This window comes from Arvicanthis niloticus, chromosome X, assembly GCF_011762505.2.
Source record: "Arvicanthis niloticus isolate mArvNil1 chromosome X, mArvNil1.pat.X, whole genome shotgun sequence".
In the NCBI taxonomy this organism is placed as follows: Eukaryota; Metazoa; Chordata; class Mammalia; order Rodentia; family Muridae; genus Arvicanthis; species Arvicanthis niloticus.
The window spans coordinates 21,366,116-21,387,007 of record NC_047679.1 but is presented as its reverse complement, the minus strand read 5'-3'; the positions used below and the strand labels follow the sequence as shown (position 1 = coordinate 21,387,007).

At 38.9% G+C, this 20,892-nt stretch overlaps 1 protein-coding gene across 6 annotated transcripts in view; it reads right to left on the bottom strand.

Moving 5' to 3' along the window:
- Positions 1-20,892, bottom strand: part of Frmpd4 (FERM and PDZ domain containing 4) — a 617,514-nt gene that overhangs the window by 227,392 nt on the left and 369,230 nt on the right. For all 6 annotated transcript variants that reach the window (XM_076919095.1, XM_076919093.1, XM_076919092.1 and 3 more), the window contains one exon: positions 18,645-18,761. In XM_076919095.1, coding sequence (XP_076775210.1) covers positions 18,645-18,761 — 117 coding nt within the window. The remainder of the gene's footprint in view (positions 1-18,644; positions 18,762-20,892) is intronic.

Here is a 20,892-nt window from a genome sequence, read left to right as displayed (position 1 = left end):
ATATATATATATGGATTATACTTATTGTGTCAAGTGAGTTAGGAAGACCTGCTCATTCTGGGTAGCATCATTTCCTTACTGGGATCCTGGACTGGTGCTTTGAGCTACTGCTGTCTTGATTTCCTTCCATGATGAACCTTGAACTGTGAACTTTAAAAAAAAGATAAAAACCCTTTCTCCTTTAAGTTTCCTTTGATAGATTATTTTATCAAACCAACAGTAAAAAAACAAACAAACAAAACAAAGAAACAAACAAAAACAAAAACCAAAACAAACCAGAAGATGTAGTTCAAACATTTTCTAAAAGCCTATCCGCTCTGAATTCTGTATGAGAAAGAACAATGTAACACAGAAGAATTAGAAGAGATTTTCAACCATCAACCATAACAACTATAAAATGTTGGTGTAACTGGTTATTATTCCACAACAGATAAATCATACAATGGGAGAACAAACATAGGCCAATACATGAGTGACTTGAGGCACTCCTGCATGTTCTTAGATGCCAGGTTAAACAAGGGTAAGAAAAGGAGTCCTTCTAAAGTGAAGTTTACTGAAGGACTGCTGATGCTTTTTACAGCTAGTGCTTGTGTAGTGCACATAATAGGCCTTTAGAACAAAGGGTGAAGATGCTTCAAAGAATAGACATGTGCAGAGCAAGACTCCTATCTTTCTTTTTGCCTGACAAGTGTTTCTCCTGAGAGGAGTTCAGTGCTTGCTAGGTCAGGCCACAGAGGCTTTATAATCACATCAGGGGTGGAAGAGGTTACCCGAAGGCAGACAACAATAAGGGATAAGAGCTATCTTAATTTTGCCAGGTACTTCCTCCAGGGGTCTCTGTCTTAGCTTTGATCTGCTGTATGGCTGTTAAATATTTTTTTTTTTTATTATGATCTTTTACCCTAACTAGACCGTGTGCATGGTATGTAGTAATTAGTGAATACTATTTTAATAAATGAAAGAATTAAGTGTATTGCATAAGCAAACTTGAACTCATTTCAATGAACTGCAAACCTTTGAAATCAGGGCCACACTGGGAAATTTCTCCCACTTGTCATGGTAGGTACTACAAAACCATGGCACATGGTCACTACCTAAGAAATTCCTTGTCATTCATTGGTTGGTGTGTCATCAAAAAAATATTTTCAAATGCCAGCTACTATTACATATAAAAATAATCAATTTCCCCCATCAAGCCCAAACAATTTCTTTACCTTTAGAATGTCCTTAGAATGAGAATTTATCAAAATCTGTGTAAGATTTCAGGAGATATTCTAGTGATGGCATATCAGCTCTGTAAGGGCCTTTAACTAGCAAAATGTAACACATAAAACCAGCATGTGCATTACTGTAGTTGGGGCTATGCAGTCAGAGATTACTTATACTGCATTTTCATCCAGTGTATCTATCAAGAACACATTGAATATGTCTAGTTGCTATGAAGTTGTCAAAACCAGGCAAAGGCCATTTATCCTGAATGGAAGACTGCTCAGAAATACAAAGTAAAGGACTGGAGTGGTAGCTCCATGGATACAGTGCCTACCTTGTAAGTTTGAGAGCCTGAGTTCAATCATTAGGCCCCATGTTAAGAGAAAAGGCAGGCATGGTGAAACACACTCATCATCCCAGTGCTGGGGAGGTAGATAGACATGTCTGGAGCTTGTTGGCCACCCTATTGAATCCATCAGCTTCAGCCCTGTGATATAACCTGACTCAAATAATCAGGTAAATGTGTCTTAAAGAACAATATCCAAAGTTGACCATTGGTCTCTACACATGTGTTTACATGTACATGTTCATCTGCCCATACACAAGCATTTCAACTCCAATTCTACCTCTCTCCTCACAAAAACACCTTCCAAGATTCTAAGGGCATGTGAAGATCCCCCCTCTCTCATTTGTTCTCTGTCTCTGTCTCTCTCTCTCTCACACACACACATTGAGTGTCTTAAACACAAAAGATTAACAAGGATAATTGACAGTAACAAAAGCAGTGCCTATGAAATCAACAGGAATGAAAAGTGATGTGGATAAAATGAAACGAGGGCAAAGGCCAGGCAATGTGCACCTTCCGGGAGTTCTGTAGGTTCGGACTCAGCAGATAGGGGCCAGTATGCATGGCATTTTTCAAGAAGGTGGGGCTGTCAAAGTTACCCAACCCAGTATTTGTCTCTCAAGAGCCATACCAACTACAAGTTTACAATCTCAAAGACAAAATGATCAACTGGGTCCTTATTTTCTAATGGGATTGCTTTATTGGGTCTTGCTTTGTTTTACTTTTCAGTTTTTCAAATTTTGATCTTGATAGTTCATGAAACTGGCTGGGTGGAGTAGATCCTGACAATCTACAACATACTTTCTTTACTGACTACTAATTCTAGGACTTGGCCTCTGGGAACATCCAGAATATTTGTTATAAAATATGGAGAATTTCCTAAGTGCCACCTGTGAGTGGTACCACTCGACAAAATGTATACAGATGTACAAGATGGCACTACCTGAAACCAAAAGACATGGATTTAATTTAGAGATAAAGTCAGATTGTTTTCTCATAGAACTTTTTGTAGCAATTAAAGTTATTCTTGATGTCACTATCTCTCCTGGAAACATTAGGGTTTTCACTAATTATGATTTCCATGATGCTATCAAAGGCACTTTCAGTGTTTGACCACAAGATGTGGTCTAAGAAGATTGATAGAGAATATCATGAAGGCTGGCATCAAATGACAGAGGGAAAGGTATCACAAAGGATACAAGAAATGAATGAAAGTGATACTGAGATTACTTCCTGGTCCTTCAGAAATCGACTCTCTGGGGTCCATAGATTCTGTATCTTATCAACTGCTAATGATGATACTTGGCCCAAGGGGCTCTTGGAGGCTGAAGAGGCAAATCTCGGCATGGATTAAGAATAATCCCTCAGGGAAGGATGCCATTGTAAGCTTCTGTCAGTCACTCAAACTGTTCCAGATTTCAGAAGCAAACTTTAGTATGGAAGGAGCTTAAAATTAAAATTCAGGACAGATGACAGCTAATATCAGACTGTATTCAGTTTTTGCTTCTGGGACAGTGGCATATGAGACCATACTTTGATGAATTGGTCACACCAAGGGAACTAAGTCAGAGGGGTATGGAAGGAGGGCTGGCTAAGTCTCTGTATGCTTGTGGGAATTGTTAATCAGTGGTGGTCCTGCAAGGACACATTCGCAAGGTCCTTAAACTATCAATTGCCTCTCTAAGACTGAGGAAGTAGGAGACTATAAAATGTTCTAGAAAATTAAAATCAGAAATTTTATCTAAAATATATGAGGCATTCTTACAACTTATGGTTCAGAAACTATAGGACTTGATTTAAAAGGAGTAGGAATTTTAGATTAGCTGTTTAAAAATAGAAGATGCATCAATAATCAATAAATATCATAATTTTAAAAGGATTAGAACATCTCTCACACTGGCTCATGTGTTGATTGGTTCTTCCTTGACTGGTAGGTAAACTATGTTACTCTACTAAAATCTAGAGTTGTGAAAAGCTAGAGTTGTGGGAGGGTTCGGAAACACTGGGAGGAGGGGGTCTAATTAGATGGAGTCAGGTACTAGGGGTAGAGTTTTGATGGTTAGATTAGTTAGATAAGATGATTTCAAAATAAAACTTTAAAAAGAGAGAGAGAGTCTGAATGAAATTACCCTGTATGAGTCATTCATATCACTCTCAAAAGACTTGATTATTAAATGAAAATCTCAGTGCAAAGCATAGGATTCCTTTCTAAGAGTTATTGATCAGGAAGTCCCTAGAGGTTTCCAAAAGCAACACAGGAGTTTGCAATTTTCTCTAATAACAGTAAGACACTATTGCTGGAGACATTATATACTTGTGCTGCAGGACATAGAGATAACAAGTTCACAGAGATCAGGAAATTTCTTCTTTGTGTACCAACTTATGTAGTGCCAGCCAGTGCTATAGAGGCTGCTTGGGGAGAAAAGTCATCAATGGTCTTAAACAGTGTTGGACTCAGTATACTGCCATACTGACTGTAAAGCAAGATGCAATAGTGGCATGGTTGTCATGGCATAACTAACCACTTTCTGATTAGATTTGAAGCCTGATCCTCAGGAAGGGGTTTCATGTCTGATACTATAATCTGCTTGAAAGTCCATGTCTTAAATATAGTGATCCAAAAGAGATGCCTTACACGTTTCACATAGGGTACCACGGGGTGGTTGAGATTTGGACACACACACACACACACACACACACACACATACGTACATATACATATACATATACATATATACACATGCAGAGGCCAGAGGATGTCTTCCTTTATTATTCTTCACTTTATGTTTTGCCACAGCATTCTTCATTGAATATCGAGTCAACTGATTGAACTAGGCTGTCTGTCTACCAAGTCCTCATGTTCCTCTTGTCTCTGCTTCCCCCATCTGTGGTTGTAGGCACATGCCATTGGGTTGTTGCTTCCCCCTCTCACCCCCCATGTATGCTGAAGATACAAACCCAGGGCCTCACACTTGTGCAGCAAGAACTAAGCCATCTTTCTAACCTAGATTGGTTTTTTTTTTTTTTTGTAATATGCAGTCTATGAAGGGTGAACAAATTCATCATTACATAACAGTGCCCTCTTATCCACAGCAAGATATATACCAAGACTTCCAGCAAAATCACCATAGACATTGAATCCTATGTATATTGTTTATTTCTATAGATGCGTACCTATAGAAAAGCTTACTTCCAAAATAGGGTAGATTGACAACACTAGCTAATAAAGGAATAATTATACTAATTGTCGGTATTAAAAGTTATTTATACTTGTTTATTTTATCTTTCTAAAATTTTCCAGTTGACCACAAGGAATTGAATGGTGGGATTGAAAGTGAAGGATGTGCTAAAGGTATCTAGACAAAAACTCAATAGCTGCCAAGACCCATCTGAGCAGATCACTCTGCAATTTCTTCTTTTCATTTTAGGACAGATCACTGCTTTCCAACAGCCCTGTACATTTTCCTTTTCCCAAGCTGTTTTCTTTTTATCTGCCTCCAGACATGCAGCCAAACTGGTTTTTTTTTTTTTTTTTTTTTTTTTTTTTAAACAGGGATTTATAAGCTTCCCTGCCTACTGCCTGGTTGTTCCTTACTGCTCAGCTCTACCTTCTCTTTCTCTCCTCAGGGTCAGCCTCTGACCCTGAGGATATTTAAGCTTTCATTTCAAATACTTCAATCATTTACATAATGATACTCCGTCCAATGGCTGGAAAATAAGGCCTTTAAGAAATATATCACTCTGAAGACAGTTCTAGTCTATTAAATATTTGAGCTAGAGAAAAAAGATACTGGTAAAGGTGAACAAAAATAGAAGAATTGCTTAGCAACATGACTGAGCTTGAACTTAACTCTATAAGCCATGCCTGCAGAGTTGAAGGCATATCTTTAGTTTCCAATAATGGTGTGTGTGGGGTGGCATGAAATCATTATCTTTAATATTTAACAGTATCGTATCCTGTATTTCCCAAGAGCCCTATGAGAAACAAGATATTATATCAACTTGGTGCACAAACGGAAAGCAAAGAGATTTTGTGACCTTCTCAAAGCCTTGTTGCAGGGAAGGCTGAGGATTTTGATCAAACAGGTCAGCCTAGGGTCATTGCAAGCCAGAAATGAAGGTGACTCTGGTAAAATTATGAAACAAAATAATTACTGAGCTAAAAAGGCACTTGGAAAGCTTATCTAGAACAGGAGATGCAAATTCCAACCCGTGGGCCAAAATCTTACCAGCCACCTGTGAGTTACGGATGGTTTTGTTTGGGGTCAATACAGTGGAACACACTGTCCTCTAGGCATGTCACAGCTGTTGCCATTTTGACACCAGAGCAGTTGGTTGTAATTATGAGTAGGCACAGGAGACTGTCACAAGAGCGTGTTCATTAATGATAGCTCATGAAGGGAACACAGACTTATATGGCACACAAAAGTCTTAAGTGATGCTTTCTGGTAGCACAGAATACAAGAGGTACTTACACAGCATACACAAAGAGCTGAACAACTACTAGGAAGAGAGAGATTTATCTTCCATAGTTGACCATAAGTTGCCTATGGTCGACTGGGTAACCCAATATTCATACTCTTGTATGATTAAACTTACTGGTCCACTAAGCTTGACGTGGATAGAACCATTTCTTTGGTCTGTATTGATACCCTATCTGGGGTAAAAAGATATTTGTTCTTACCAGGCAATGCCCATGCAAGAGACTGATTCCATGGTCTTCTGGTTTGTATCTGCAGTCTGATTTGTTTGTTTTACTTTTACTTTTTTTTTTTTTTTTTTTTTTAGAATTTTCAACAATTAAAAGAAAATAACCCTTCACAATCCATGAAAAGCATACAAAGTTCAAATTTCAGTGTCTACAAAGCTTTATTGGCACACAACTGTGCTCATTCACTTAATGTCTATGGCTGTTTTTATTAGATAATGGCAAAGCTTAATAGTTGCAAAACGGATTAAATGGCTCACAAAGCCTCAGATATTTACTATCTGGCTGTTTACAGCAAAATGTGCTAATTCTTAGTACCCCTACTTCACTTTCTGGGCAGCATTGATTCTACATCCACTTTAAGGGTGGGCACTTTTGGCTTAAGGTAAGCAGCAGCTGTCCTATGCCTCTGGCCATAGTGATTGGTTCAGTCTTTGTGGTTCCCAAAAGAGTTACATACAAACCTTAAGTTATAATACTCTTGTTTTCAAATGACAGTTATACTCCTATACATTTCTGCTTCTATGACTTTACATTATAGAAGTTGCAAATTACTTTTCTCTATAGCACGGACATCCATTAATATTGTTACTTTTAATTTTTGTCCTTTAAACTCTATAGAAGACACAAAAGAACATTAGTGTACCTAAGGTACCTTTATAGAGATTACAATTTCTGCCCATTTACTTTGACTGGAGATGAGCTGAGATCCAAGCATGAGTGGTTTCACTTTAATTTTAGTACCTTATTATTTGTTGACATTTGTTGGAATCGACTGTAATCATGCTTGCCTAAGAAAGATACTTTTATTGTAGCATGAGTTTTGAAAAGGTGGTTAATAGCTGCCCTAATTTGTGAACCAGTAATGAGGCTTTAATGAACTCTTGGTGTCTTATTATAGAATATGAGCTTTACATAAATGCTTAAGTTGTGGTAATGAAGCATCTGTGTGTATAAGGTAAGAAGATTGCTAATTTTCCCTAAACTTAAATCACTTGCTGATTTTTACTAATGTTCCAGAAATAGTCCCATTGTTCCAGCCATCTAGTCACAACCTTAAATGTGCATCCATGTGAATATATATACAACAAACAGTCTTGGTCACCTCCACTGCCCCAAAAAAAAAAAATACTCTATGCAGGACAAGTGAATCATCATGGGTCTCCTTTCTCTCCTTTTGGATAGAAATCAAATGTTATTCAAAGACTTACAGTTGAGAATTCTTTACTCTTCTATGGGCTTTAAGGAGAAATTTCAACTTGCTAATGTTGGAAATGAAATACTGAACTCAAAAGAACCAGCTGAAGAAACTTGAAAAGGAACTTGCCATGAGCTTAGAACAAAAGAAGGGGGAAGGTGTCCTGGAAACTGAGAGAACAGTCTGGTACAGAACATCACCCAATGTGATTTGGGAACCTTTGTGCCACAGCTTTATAGAATTCCATGAGGGTAATAAGCAGAATTTCTTCCAAACACCATGGACAATTAACATTTTTGAAAATACAATGGGGCTGTTTCTCTGTAGACCATTAGTAAGAGGAAGTTGCTATGTAATTTTCATCTCCCTAATAATTATTTGCATTTGACTTCAACATGCCATTGTGACTGGGCTGGCCTACTGCTATCATTTCCTGTCCTTCCAGCACCCTCCTACAAAGGTGCTGGTTGGAGGTATGGAGCAGCTGTGAACCCTGTGATCAATAGATCTCCCCCATCTGAGCACCCACTGAAAGCAAGAGGGGAGAAGCACAGTTGCATATTAGAAGTTTCAGTTCTCTGGTGAATTGTGATAATGTTCCTAAAATACTCTTAGGAGACTGGTCATAGATGCCAGCACTATGCAAGAACCAACAGAAAACAACTGGCCCATTTTTAGCTTTCTGCACATACAGAAAAATAACTTTACTAATCACTGGCTGCTCTAGTTCATTTCAAATACAAATGACATGATACAAATTCACATGACATCCCCCCCACACACACTTCAAATAAGAGGTTTGAAGATTTATCAGTTGGTGAAATAAAAATATGAGAATAGACTCAAATACAGCATGTTCTATAGCATGAGGTAGCATGAGCATTACAGCTCTTGTGTCAAACACAGTCCCCAGTTTGTTTTTATCAATAAGTTTTATGAGTACACACCTGTATCTGTGTCTTTGTCTATTTTGGGGGGTCACTTTTAACCCTACAGCACAAGTGCACTAACTTGTGCCACATTAACCAGATGACTTCCAACTCCTAAAATACCTACTATACAACTGTTAATAGAAGCAGTTCACTGACTTGGACTACAGAATTCATGGTAGGGCAGAGGGAGAAAATTGTGGACATTTGGTGAGACAATACATCCATTGACAAAGCATGAAGACTGAGTTAATAGCCAAACAGATGCTTGTCTTTGCCAGTTCTTTATTGAGACAGCTATATAAAATATGGCTTTTTGTAAAAATAATGAATTGAGGTTGTAAGATGCTGACTGAATAGCATTTCATTTTTAATATATGAGGTCTTCTAAAAAAACATAGAAAAGCAAGAAAGGCTGTCTGATCCTTTCTTAGTCCTTCTTGTCCTTGTGTTTAAACAACCACTACATGAACATGACAACAGAGAAGGAAAATGAAAGACAGCACAAACCAGAGTTTTTGTTTTCATTCTCCATCTTCCTCAGTAACCAGCAAAGACATTGAGAAGGAACATTAGGAGAATGTGCTCATATCAAGAACTAAAATCAAAGTTTTATAAATCAAGACATGCTGCAAATCCCAGCAGTCAAAAACTGAGGCATGAAGGCCACATGTTCAAGGTCAGCCTGGGCTACATAGTGAAAACCTGTCTTGAAACCACGACTAGAAGAAAAGCAGACTTGGGGAGATGGCTCAGACAGTAAACCAAGTGCTTGATTTCCAAGCATGAGGACAAGCATTCAATCTGCAAAACCCATGTAAAAAGAAGCCAGTGTGGTGATGCCCACTGACTATCCCTGACTCCCAAATACTTGGACCAAGCAGTAAGACCAGGAGACATGCTGTCTCAAAAAACAAAGAAGGTATTGTTCCTGGGGCATCATGCCCAAGGATACACTCTGTCCTACACACACATGCACACATATGCATGTGTACTATCATACACACAGAGAAAAAGAAAAGTAAAAAAAATAAGAAAATTTTAGATAATAAGACTGAAACAATTGGAAAACAAAACAAGGACAGTCAGAACAACCTGTTTTGCAGCATCTCCTGCATCCTAGTTACAATGAAAGACAGCCACATATGGGTGCTGTGAAATGTCAATGTAATTGCACTGAGTGCACAGCAAAACTAACTGCTCTCACATCCATAACTATATAGCTTGCATTCTACAATATAAGGGTGCCAAGGAAAAGTCATGATAAAAATCAACACACCCATCCTTTTACTTAGAATGGTGTTGAACAGCAAATTAAAAGAAGCAAACAAACAATTTTATGTTCATGGAGAGACCACAGGTCCAAAAGGTAGATCTTGACACCAAGGTCTCTTTAACAGCACTTGTATCCTGGCGTTTCACTTTCTAATGGGTCTTCCAAATTATGCATCCTGTGTTTGATGTTCAGAGCCACCATTTAATACTGAACTGCTCTCTTCTTTGAGAGCCTCTAAGCCTTCTCAGTGTGATCTGTCCTTGCCAAGGCTGTACTCTGGGAACACAGAGTGAATAGACTGCTCCGTGAAATTGGAGGGCATGGACCTCTTGACTTAGATTGATCAGAGTGTCCGGTGGCACAAAACACCACGTCACCCTTCTACTTGAACAATTTCTCTTTGACAGAAATTGACCATTGAAAACAAGTTTCTATTCAGGATTTGAGAGAAGATATAGGATAAAGAGTATACAGGGACTGGAGGCTCCTATCCTGTGGGGGAAAGCCATATGGTTCTCTGACACCACCCTCCACAGTCACTTGCTCTCTGTCGCCTTTCATAAAAGAGGACAAACAATAATGGAAAGCCACCTGCCCCAAAGGTGATTCTCAAGTTCAGCTAATCCATTTGCCAGCAACACCCACTTGGAATTTGGCACAGAGCAGAGTTTCTGCGTGTGAGCCAGACATAGGCAGTGACATGAAAATTGCTCTCTGCAAGGGCTGGCTCAATCCAGACAGAAAAAGTTCAAAGGTGAGTCAAAGGAATCAAGGGTGGCAGGCAGCCCCAAGCTAGGATTTCAATTACAGGCTGTGACAGAAACCTGGTTGTCCAGGTGCTTCGATTTTCACAGGTTTGCCAGCCAAATGGACTTGGTGAGCCACCTTATGCAGACCCCTTAGGGCCTCAGTCAGCATAGGCAAAAAAAGAGGTGACCCCCAGGCATTGAACTAACCTGCTTCTCACAGGTTGGCCTAAACATGTGTGCCCCAACTCTGCTATGGTTAAGTGGCCCCAGGAACTTTGGGTAATTAAAATGCCATGTGATTCATTGGCCTGATAGATTAAAAAAAAAAAGCCAAGGGTTTCAGGCATTTGTCCTCCGTAAAGGCCACATCAAGTAAATCAGCGAACTTTCAAGACAAAAATGAAACAAACTGGGTACATGAAAAGTCTGCTTAGGCAGAGCTCTCGATCTCTATGCCAAGTTAGATCCGGAATGATAGTGTCAATTCTGAACCTTCCTGTTAAAGCCCTTCCATCAGCCCAGAAAACCTACCTTCCAGCTGGGAGCAGCAATTATTAACTCAGCAGATAGGTGCTTTGTCAGATTCAGAAGAAAACAAATCTGCTCCAAGGAAGGGAATGAGCAGTCTTAATGGCAGCCCCGGAAGCATGTGCACTGAGGAACATAATCACCTTTCATTTCATGTAATGACACCATCACGTTGACTTTGTTCCCACCGTTCCAAAATTACAGTGTGCCTCCCTCCCCGTGACTAGATGCTTGAAATCCTAAGGAATTTCTTTAACGGAATGCCATTTGTTCTTGCCATGAGGCAATTATTGACTTTCTCTACAGTACTCACTGTGTTTACTTTGAAACTGCATTTTATTTTACAATTCATCAAGAAAGAAAGAACAAAAGGAAGAAGGGAAGGAAGGAAAGGAAGATAAAAAGAGACAGAAAAAAAAAAGAAATCCAATAAATGAGGCATACTGCCTCACCCACAACATACTGTTAGTTCCCTGGTTTTGATATTTAAAACTTTAGAAAACAGCAGTCAGATACCATAAACAGATCTTTCTTGTGGGTGGATGTGTGTGAGAGGGTGTGTGTGTGTACATGTGTGTATGCGGTTGTGTATGAACATGTGTGTGTAAGTATGTGTAGGCCAGAGGTTAGTGACTCATCTCTTCCTCAGTCACTTAACCATCCTGCTTTGGAAACAGGTTCCCTCACGGAATCTGGAGCTCACAATTTGGCTGGAGTGGTTAAGCAACTGATCTCTAGCCTGTCTCTGCCTCCACAACAAAAAGACTACAAATGTATACTACCACACGCAGATGGATTTATTCTTGGATGTTGGGTACCAAATTTAGGTCGCCATGCTTTAAGACAAGCACATGGCCTATTGACTGAGCTATCTCCCCAGAGCCATAACATTTTTATTCCCTTCATGGTTACAACTTTTCATTTCTACTGAGACCTCTAGAACTACATTGCCAGAAACTGAGTGTAACAACTTGTTTAATCTAATCAGATCCATTTGGCCTTTATTGAGTGTTAAATATGTAGGTTTAATGTAATGGGAAATTAATATCTGCATTAAGTTTTTAAAAATCACAAAGAATGGCAACAAGATCACAATATAAACAACTGTATAGCAATGACAGTAACTTTTATAGAGCGAAAAGTTTAAGAGAGTTTATCACAGAGTAACAGGGAAATAGCTCCAACCACAAATTAAATCAGAGTCTTATAAAACCTTGGAAGTAAACGTTGCAAGAAGAGCCCTACAGCTATCAAATAATGTTTCAGACAATCAATTACTTCTTCTCTCCTTGGGATATTTGAATTCGATCAGGTAAGTTCTAGAGAGAAAGTTGGGGGTTTTCACAGGTGCATGAGGTGAGTCTGTTTCTGATTTCTGTGATGACTGAATCCTATTTCCTTAAGTTGGCTGTGTTCTGCTGGAGTTGATAAGAAAGCATGGCAAAGATACAAGCTACTTGCATTTATTCAGATAATTCTCTCCTGGAGATAGATGAGCTAAAAATACATTTACCATTGACCAGTAGAGAGACTGGCAGATAGGCATGGCTCAACAATTTCCAAGTTGGGCCAAGCCCAAACTGGAGAACAAAGTGGAAGTTTTTTCAGCTCATTATTAATCTCTACTATTGAGGATTCAGAATTGAAGTCTATTACATTAAGGAAACAGTAGTTCTATTTAATTGCCCACCATGGGAATTGCTAGTAGAATAATAGAACGGGGTGTCTTATTCAATACATACACAGAGACAACCCCTGACCCCATCACATACAGGGTGATGATGGCTAGAAGACAAAGTCTATGGGGAAAATTCTCTCAAATATGAGCTTATAAAACCAGGCCAGGCTGTAGTTTTAGAAATGATCCTTTAGTCTCTTCTCCAACCTCCTTTTCAATTGACATAGCTTCCAACTTGACTCATGGTCCTTTATCTTGCCAGATGACTAATATTTATTTTATTCATCCTTTAATATTTTCTCCTATATACTAAATTGAAAGCATCAGATTTATGAGTCACACATGCATTAAGCTTACCCACTTTACAGTCACACAAGCATGTTTTTACTTCATTAAAAAAAATGAAGGGAAAGGAACATATGGTGATCACCATTTACCATGAAACTTAAGTATCTGTATAGAAGCTAAAGCAGTCATGGTTCTATTGAAACTGATAGTTAGCCTCTCAGGATGGCGATACCCTTGGCAACAGCTGTTGTTCCTGTCTGTCTTTTCAGTCAAAAATACTACATTCATTCATCCTTGGGGGCCTCCATTGCATCTAAAGCCAGATCTATTATTATCCTTGTATTTCCACTGAACTCTGAAGTTTTTGAAAACAGCGATTTGTCTTACATATCTAGGCAACCTCAATAGTTGCTGGTACTTAATAAATACTGAGTATAGCCAGGGAAAGCTTTGAAAAAACCATGTGACCAGATCTTTAAGTTTACTGTGCCCCAGCTGCTAAGTAGGGAAGAGCATGTTGGTACAGATAGAGGTGAGCTGAGCTGTTACCACATTACCAGGTTTAGGTAACTGTCAAAGTGGGGGTCAAAGTCCTAAAATGCAGGGAGTTTAGTATAGATTTAACTCAGAGAACTGAAGCCTTAGACTCTAATGGTATGGGTCCAAACATGAGTCTGAACAGCAATATAAGATATGAATATTCCAATTCTTGAGACCCTTGACTGTTCCTGCAAATGAGAAAAAGAGTCTCTGTTGATGTCCTCTGAGGACTGGTTGTCAATTATATAAAATCTTATGTCTCTGAAGGATGTTCTTAATAATAGTAGTGTGTTATTTAGATTGTTATCTTCTTTTATCCAAGCCAGAATACTTTGAGAAGAAAAAGAGATTCTATTAAATAAGTAATCATTTCCAAATAAAAAGTACCATAAACAAAGATTCACCTGGGTGAATGTATATTGGAAACAGAAGGGCATAAGAACCAATATATATTTAGGCAGCATGACATTGCTATAGATAACCAGTGTAAGTCAGCTAATATTACTGATATAGGATATCTAGGGGGCTGAAGCAACACAAAATGGCTGACCCTGGATGTCAAAAGGAACTGAAAAAAAAATACTGCTGTAATGTTATAGACCTATTCTTATTAGACTGCCTTTGCCTTTAACAGCTTGCTTGCATCTGTCTGTCTGTAGGCTTGAGTGTCTACCTCCAGTCGGCCTATATGCTTGTCTTCAACTGTGCTTGTGCCTACCTGCCCCTGCCCGCTTAGTTATCTGTATGAAAGTCGTTGCTTGAAGGGAATAAGATACCTTTTATCTGCCCAAGTCTCCTTCCAATCTTGTCAGCCTCCCAACTTCCTACAACCCTCCTGTTTTCTTTGTATCAGAGCAGCAGCAGCAGTCAGAACAAATTCTCTGGATAACCACTTGTCTCTTAGAGTTTTCTACTTAACCCTAGAGAAATATAAAGCTTAAAAAGACACATACCAATTCCATATAATCCTATTCTAATATGCAAGCACTAGTTTCCAAACTATGAAATGTCATACAAGTGTACATCAGCATATGTGTACTATGCAATGTCTTTCCTTTTGTTTCAGTTTTACTTTATGTGTATTGGTGCTTACTTGCATAGGTGTTTGTATACCAAATGCACGTGTTGTGCCCACAGAAGCCAGAAGGGAGTGTTGGATCCTCTGGAACTAAAGATATAGAAGGTCGTGGGCCAACATGTGGGGGCCAGGAATAAAAAAATCTGTGTCCTCAGGAAGAGTAGCCAGTGCTTCCCATTGCTGAGCCATCTCTCTAGTCACTTCTTTACGTTTTAACCTTATTGATCAGTAATTCCATAAAGAAAATAGTTTATCAGCCCTATCCTAAATTATGATAGAATTATGCACATAGATATAACTGAAAAGTTTTGAAGTATCTTAGGCCATGTACTAGAAGACTCATAAGGATAGACATCTCTCATTATTTAGCTATCAGACAGCAGTTTTGAACACACAGAGCATAATTCCTCCCACCATTTGGCCCATCAATTCAGTGAAAATTATACTTCCAACCAAAGCAACAATTTGATGCTGAGATTACTTACATCCTAATGTTGAGATTACTTGCATCCTAAGGCAAGATTTCAAAAAAAAATCTAATCTCCTTCTAAAGATATGTAGACAAGTGAGAAGCTAAATGTAAAGGGGCAAATTACTAACTACACATTAGTTTCCCAGTTGTTCTTTTAACTAAGAATACCAATGAATACGGAAATATTCTGTAGTGCCAACCTGGGCTCCCCAGAAACTGATAATTACAGCATCTCTCTGTAATGGCCACAATGCAGTAGGATATAAGAATTCTCATTATTTATCACACTCATTAGTAATAGAGGAATAATGAACACTTTCTAAAGGAGTACTATGATGGACATCTTACGAGTTCTCTGAGACCACCATAGATGCTTACTTTTCAAGAAAAAGTAACTCAGCATTTGGACCCTGATACTGGTGATTTTGTTTTTTAAACCCAGCAGCAGCAGCAGCAGTCAGAACAAATTCTCTGGATAACCACTTGTCTCTTAGAGTTTTCTACTTAACCCTAGAGAAATATAAAGCTTAAAAAGACACATACCAATTCCATATAAATGTTAAAGTGAGATAATGCAAACCCTGAAGGCACAGTTAGCTAGTGTTCCCAGAACCCCTCATTAGCAATCCAGTTTCCTACATTTTCAAACAGGAGGAAAAACAACCCTAGACATTAATCAGAAAAGTCTGAACTATACCTTCATAGAATCCTAATTCGTGCCTAGGAATTTTATTTTGCCTCAATTATTTGTCTAGTTTTGACTACAAATATTTGGATTACTTTAACTAAGCCAACTGAGTGCAGTTGTAGCCCTGTTAGAAAATAGATGGCATGCTATAATAGCAAACATTGTCTTAAGAAAGGACTTGGACAAACTATACAAAGCTAACAGTTTAGAATCCAGGGTGTGATCCAAACTACTGGTCTTTCTTCCTGTCTTCCAAGTGTTCTGAGACTGAGTTCCAAAGGCTTCTTTTTCTGTGAGCACAATCTTAGGAAAGCCTTCAAAAGTCACAAGGCACTTCTATATTCCCTAGCATGGGTCATCTTTAAGGAAAATGCAGGTCTTCCCATGGTGTTTTCAAGAAATAGTCCCTTGTGAAGTCTTGGACTCAAGTGGGTGCGGGGATTGGGGCGGGGGAGACACTCTTCTTCTCTCTGTGACAGTTATGGAGAGGAGGGGGGGATTTGGGTTATAATGACTGGAAAAGCAACCATAAGAATTCTGTGAGTTGCCACCCTGGTGGCTTCCCAGAAATCCCCATGTGTGTTTGGGCTTGAGTAAAGAAGACCCAAAGAATCTGCACAGATACTTTTATAAAAATGATCCCCATTCCCCTATAGTCTTATATTTGCTAATCAATACACAGGCAGCTTGGCTGAAACAAAGAAAACAGCCTGTGGTGGGAAAAAAACCATTTTCCCCTCCTCTCAAATCTCTATTCAATTACAGCTGGACTCCAGCCAACTGTGCTTCCTGATTCCAAATCTATTTCACTAATTTCTTGTAATTAAGAATATTTCAGTGATGTTGGAGAACAAAGATAGTTTAAACTCTAATTGTTTGAGGGAAAAAAACCCCCACAATATAAAGGCTCATCTCACAAACTGCAAAAATCTAGATGGTGACAGCTACTCTGGAAACCACTCTGGTGGTATCTTAAAAAGTAAAGCGTAGAATCTAAGTTGGCACATCAGTTTCATATGGCACTGCCATTCCAACTCTAGATGTAGACTCCAAAGAAGTGAAAACAGGAAAAAAAATCAATAAAATCGATAATCAATCTCCCTCTCCCTCTCCCTCTCCCTCTCCCTCTCCCTCTCCCTCTCCCTCTCCCTCTCCCTCTCCCTCTCCCTCTCCTCCCTCTCCCTCTCCCTCTCCCTCTCCCTCTCCCTCTCCCTCTCCCTCTCCCTCTCCCTCTCCCTCTCCCTCTCCCTCTCCCTCTCCCTCTCCCCCCTCTCTGTGCATAGGGACTTGTACATGCAGAGCAAATATTCTAGCACTAAGCTATACCCAGAGCCCTTCAAAAGGGCATCTGTCCAAGTATGTTCACAGCACCACTGCTAGGTAATCAAGAGATTAACACAACATAAGCATCCTGGGGAAGATGATGAAGCAGTGTGCTATGTATATGCTGTAGAACATCATTCATTATTTAAAACAAATGAATTCTAACACCTTGTAATATTAACAAGATTTTGAAAACTTTTTGAAAAATTAAATCAGCCAGATATAAGAGGATATATATTGTAGGACTCCACATAAATGGGGTTCCTAGAATAAGAAAATTGATGGAGACAGAAAAGAGACCAGATGCTATTGTAACATAAAAGCAGGATAAACAAATAGTTATTACTAATCATGTGAAACTCACCAGTGGCCACACCCACCTTCTAATTTTGCTTTACTTAGGATAATGAACATAATTAAAGTGGGGAATCAAGAGTACCTGGAAGCCATTACTCAAGCAGTTTAATCTTCACCTGTACTTTTATTAAATTATGATACTGGCTTAGTGGCAGACACTATCTTAGAGTGACAATGAACTGCTTAGAAAATTTCTTTAGAGGGTTGTCCTGCTTTGCTTTTGCCAACTTTGCACAAATTTATGTCATCTGAATAGGGTGTCAGTTGAGAAGGTATTGACCATAGATAGGCCTATAGACAAGTCTGTGAAGGTATTTTTTGTCTGATGGTTGATGTGCAAGTACCCAGATAACTATGGGCAGTGCCATGCCTGGCAGATGGTCCTGGGTTATATAGGAGAATATGCTAAGTCGCCCATGGAGAAAAATCCAGCAAGCAGCTTTCCCTCATGGTCTTTGCTTCAGTCCCTATTTCCAGATTTTTACCTGAGTTCCTTCCCTGACTTCCCTCAGTGATAGACTATGACCTGGAAGTCCAAGCTAAATAAAGCCTTTCCTCCCTCAAGTTGGTATTCGTCAGAGTAGGAAAATGCAGTAATAAGAACTAAATGAAGACAAGACGGTACCAAGTCATGAAACAGGTAGTGGCAAATACTTGCATAACACCATGGATGCTACTAAAAGATACATCCAAAATGGTCAAAGCAGAACATTTTGTGATGGTCACATAACAGAAACAAAATAAGAGAATCATAAAATCTCTAATTTAAACCAATGTCTATATAGAAAATTCACAGTAAGACATGATATGAAAACACATAATCTTTTTAGTACGTGACTCAGTGGCATTCTTGAGTAAACTTTTTGAAATAATATGATTTCATATCATTCTTTAGTTTCAGACAAAGGATGTACCTGATCAAATATTTAATAGTGCACACTTCTGTTGTGAGGCAGACTTGCCATCCTATGGAGGTAATTACTGATGATCCAGTTATCCAGTTAATAACCTCATACACGTGTACATGCAAGCAACCCTAACTGAACTCAGTGGGCTATTAAGAAAAATAAAAAGACAGGAAAATAGGAAGGGGACATGTTGACAAGAAATTTCTAGATGGCATGGGAGGGGCCATAAGAGAGGGGAATAAAGGTGAATATGATCAAAATACATTCTATAGATGTATACAATTGTCAAATAATAAATAAAACCTTTTCAAAAATAAAAAGAACACTTGAAGAACATTAGACAAATTTTTTGGTGTCTTTTAAACCTACTTGATGAAGTAGTCACGTCCATCTCGGTTTGTCATCATCTCCCATCCATAGGGTGGTACCTGGTTCAAGCCCCAGGTTCCTGAGGGAGGTGGCCAGCCCGAAGACTTGGTCCTGTGGCTAGAAAACAAAGAAAGCATCATTACCCCTGACTCTTGAACATACCTTTTGGATTACTTAACAAGGATACATGTCTTATTCTTCTATATTGTAAGCTGTGTGCATAACCAATCATATAGCACCTATAATGAATGCCTGTATCTGATAGCATGTTAGGCATTTTGTATGCAACAGAGCACTTATTTTGCATAGAGTACACATATGGATAGGAAGACTGGTTAGTAAAATTAAGTAATTTTGTTGTGGAAAGCTTTGTAGTTCTGGCCATAAGATGTATATTTAGATATGACAGAGATTTAGAGATTTGGGGCACATACATAGATTTCATATTGCCATATAAAGAAACACCCATGAAAATAAATTAATGTTTATGCTTTTAAAGAAAAAAAAAGCAAACTGGAGTTTTCTAGATTCCTGTTGCAAATATAAAATGTATACTCATAGCAAAGTCAGTCATAAAACATTAAATTAACTCTCACTGTTAACTTGCAATAAATATCTATGCCTCATCTTTTCCACATTATAAGGTCCCCAAATCAATTTGCCTGTCAATACAGTGAAAGACAAAAATGTGTTCTATATATTTGTCTTTTAAAATCAAAAGGAGCAGGCCTTAATTCCTGCTGACAAGCCACTGTGATAGGCAGCATTGCATATGCCCAGTCCCTAATTGGAGACCTGTAGCCAGTTTCTAAACTGATCACCAAATGCTGGCTTGTACACTTCATCCCTGCCTTCCCATGAATGCCCAACACTTCTTCAGTCCTTACCCATGACTCTGGAAAGAAGGAAGGAATGTCATTTTAACCTTACTCCACATCCTCTGTCATATGGTTCCTTAGATCAAAGAGAAGTAGCTCATTTGATAGCCAGCCTCTAAGATCCCGAAGTGGCTCCAAATGCCAAATTGTCACCAACAAAAGTGAGCAGGCAAAGAGCAGTGATGATGTTTGCAGGAACTCAGAGTCCGAGTCCGCGCTGCAAGCAGCCACCAGAGAGCCCTTTATACCAAGAAGGAAGCTCTGGTGAGATCAAAGAAGAGCAGCCTGGAAAGTGAGTGCAGGCAGAACATGGATTGCACCTCTCCGCTGCCTCCCTGACTGGGCCCTCTTTTGTACGGGATGCAAAGTGCTAGGTTTCTAGCAGCCTGTTGCCCTTCTAAGATGAGTATCCAAAGTAACACCTCTCCTCAATGCCCTTGCCCTGCCACCACATCATCAACCAGTGACTCAACCAGTGTCAAGAGACCATTTCCTGTAACTCCTCCACAGCAGAGGAAGATTTGCATAATTTAAACCCCCTCCTATTGCTTTTTCTTAACTTCCTTTTGGTCTTGTGACCACCTCCAATAAAGAGTATGGATCAAAAGTATTCACAAAATCTATAGAGGTCTGGTAAATTTAGAATGCCACTGTAGGACCATTTCTTGCTCACTATTAAAAGAAAAGACATGGCTACCTCTTTTGTTTCCCCGGCTTATGCAAATGTCAGCAGTGGCTATTTCCTCTGGTGGTTTTGAAGAAAACAAAAAACTGCTATTTCCCCCAGGTGAGAAAACACATGGACTCTACACTGAAGTACTATTAATAAACTAACAAGCAAAAATATACCCACATTTAGTTCTCTTATATCAGCAGGGAACACATTTGGAAAGCTTTTTAAGATGGGAGCAAGAAAACAAGTTCTTAGAGGCACCAATAAAGTCTATTCTGTTGTTTAAAACTTTTCCCCAAAGCTTGAGTATAGTTAGAAGGGACTCAGAGTCTGTTCTAGACTTTGGAAGGAAGCTTACCTATAGAGATGCTACAGTTTATCTTGGAATCCCAAATTACATACTGTACCTGTTAGCCCCTTTAGTCAGAGGAAATGTCTTTTTCCCCATTGGTTTTCTGTCTTGGCTCCTTTCCACATACACAACATAAAATACTAATCACCTAAGGAAAGACACAGGCTTCCTAATGCAATTGGAATGTCAAATACAGCATTTTAATGAGGAGCTGCAGGAAGCTTGGATTATATTTTATTTGCTGAATTTTATTACAATCCACATTTTGTCCTGGGTTAGATGTCCACAGTGTAGCAAACAACCATTCCGCAGGATGCTTTCAAATAATGTCTCTCCCTAAAATGA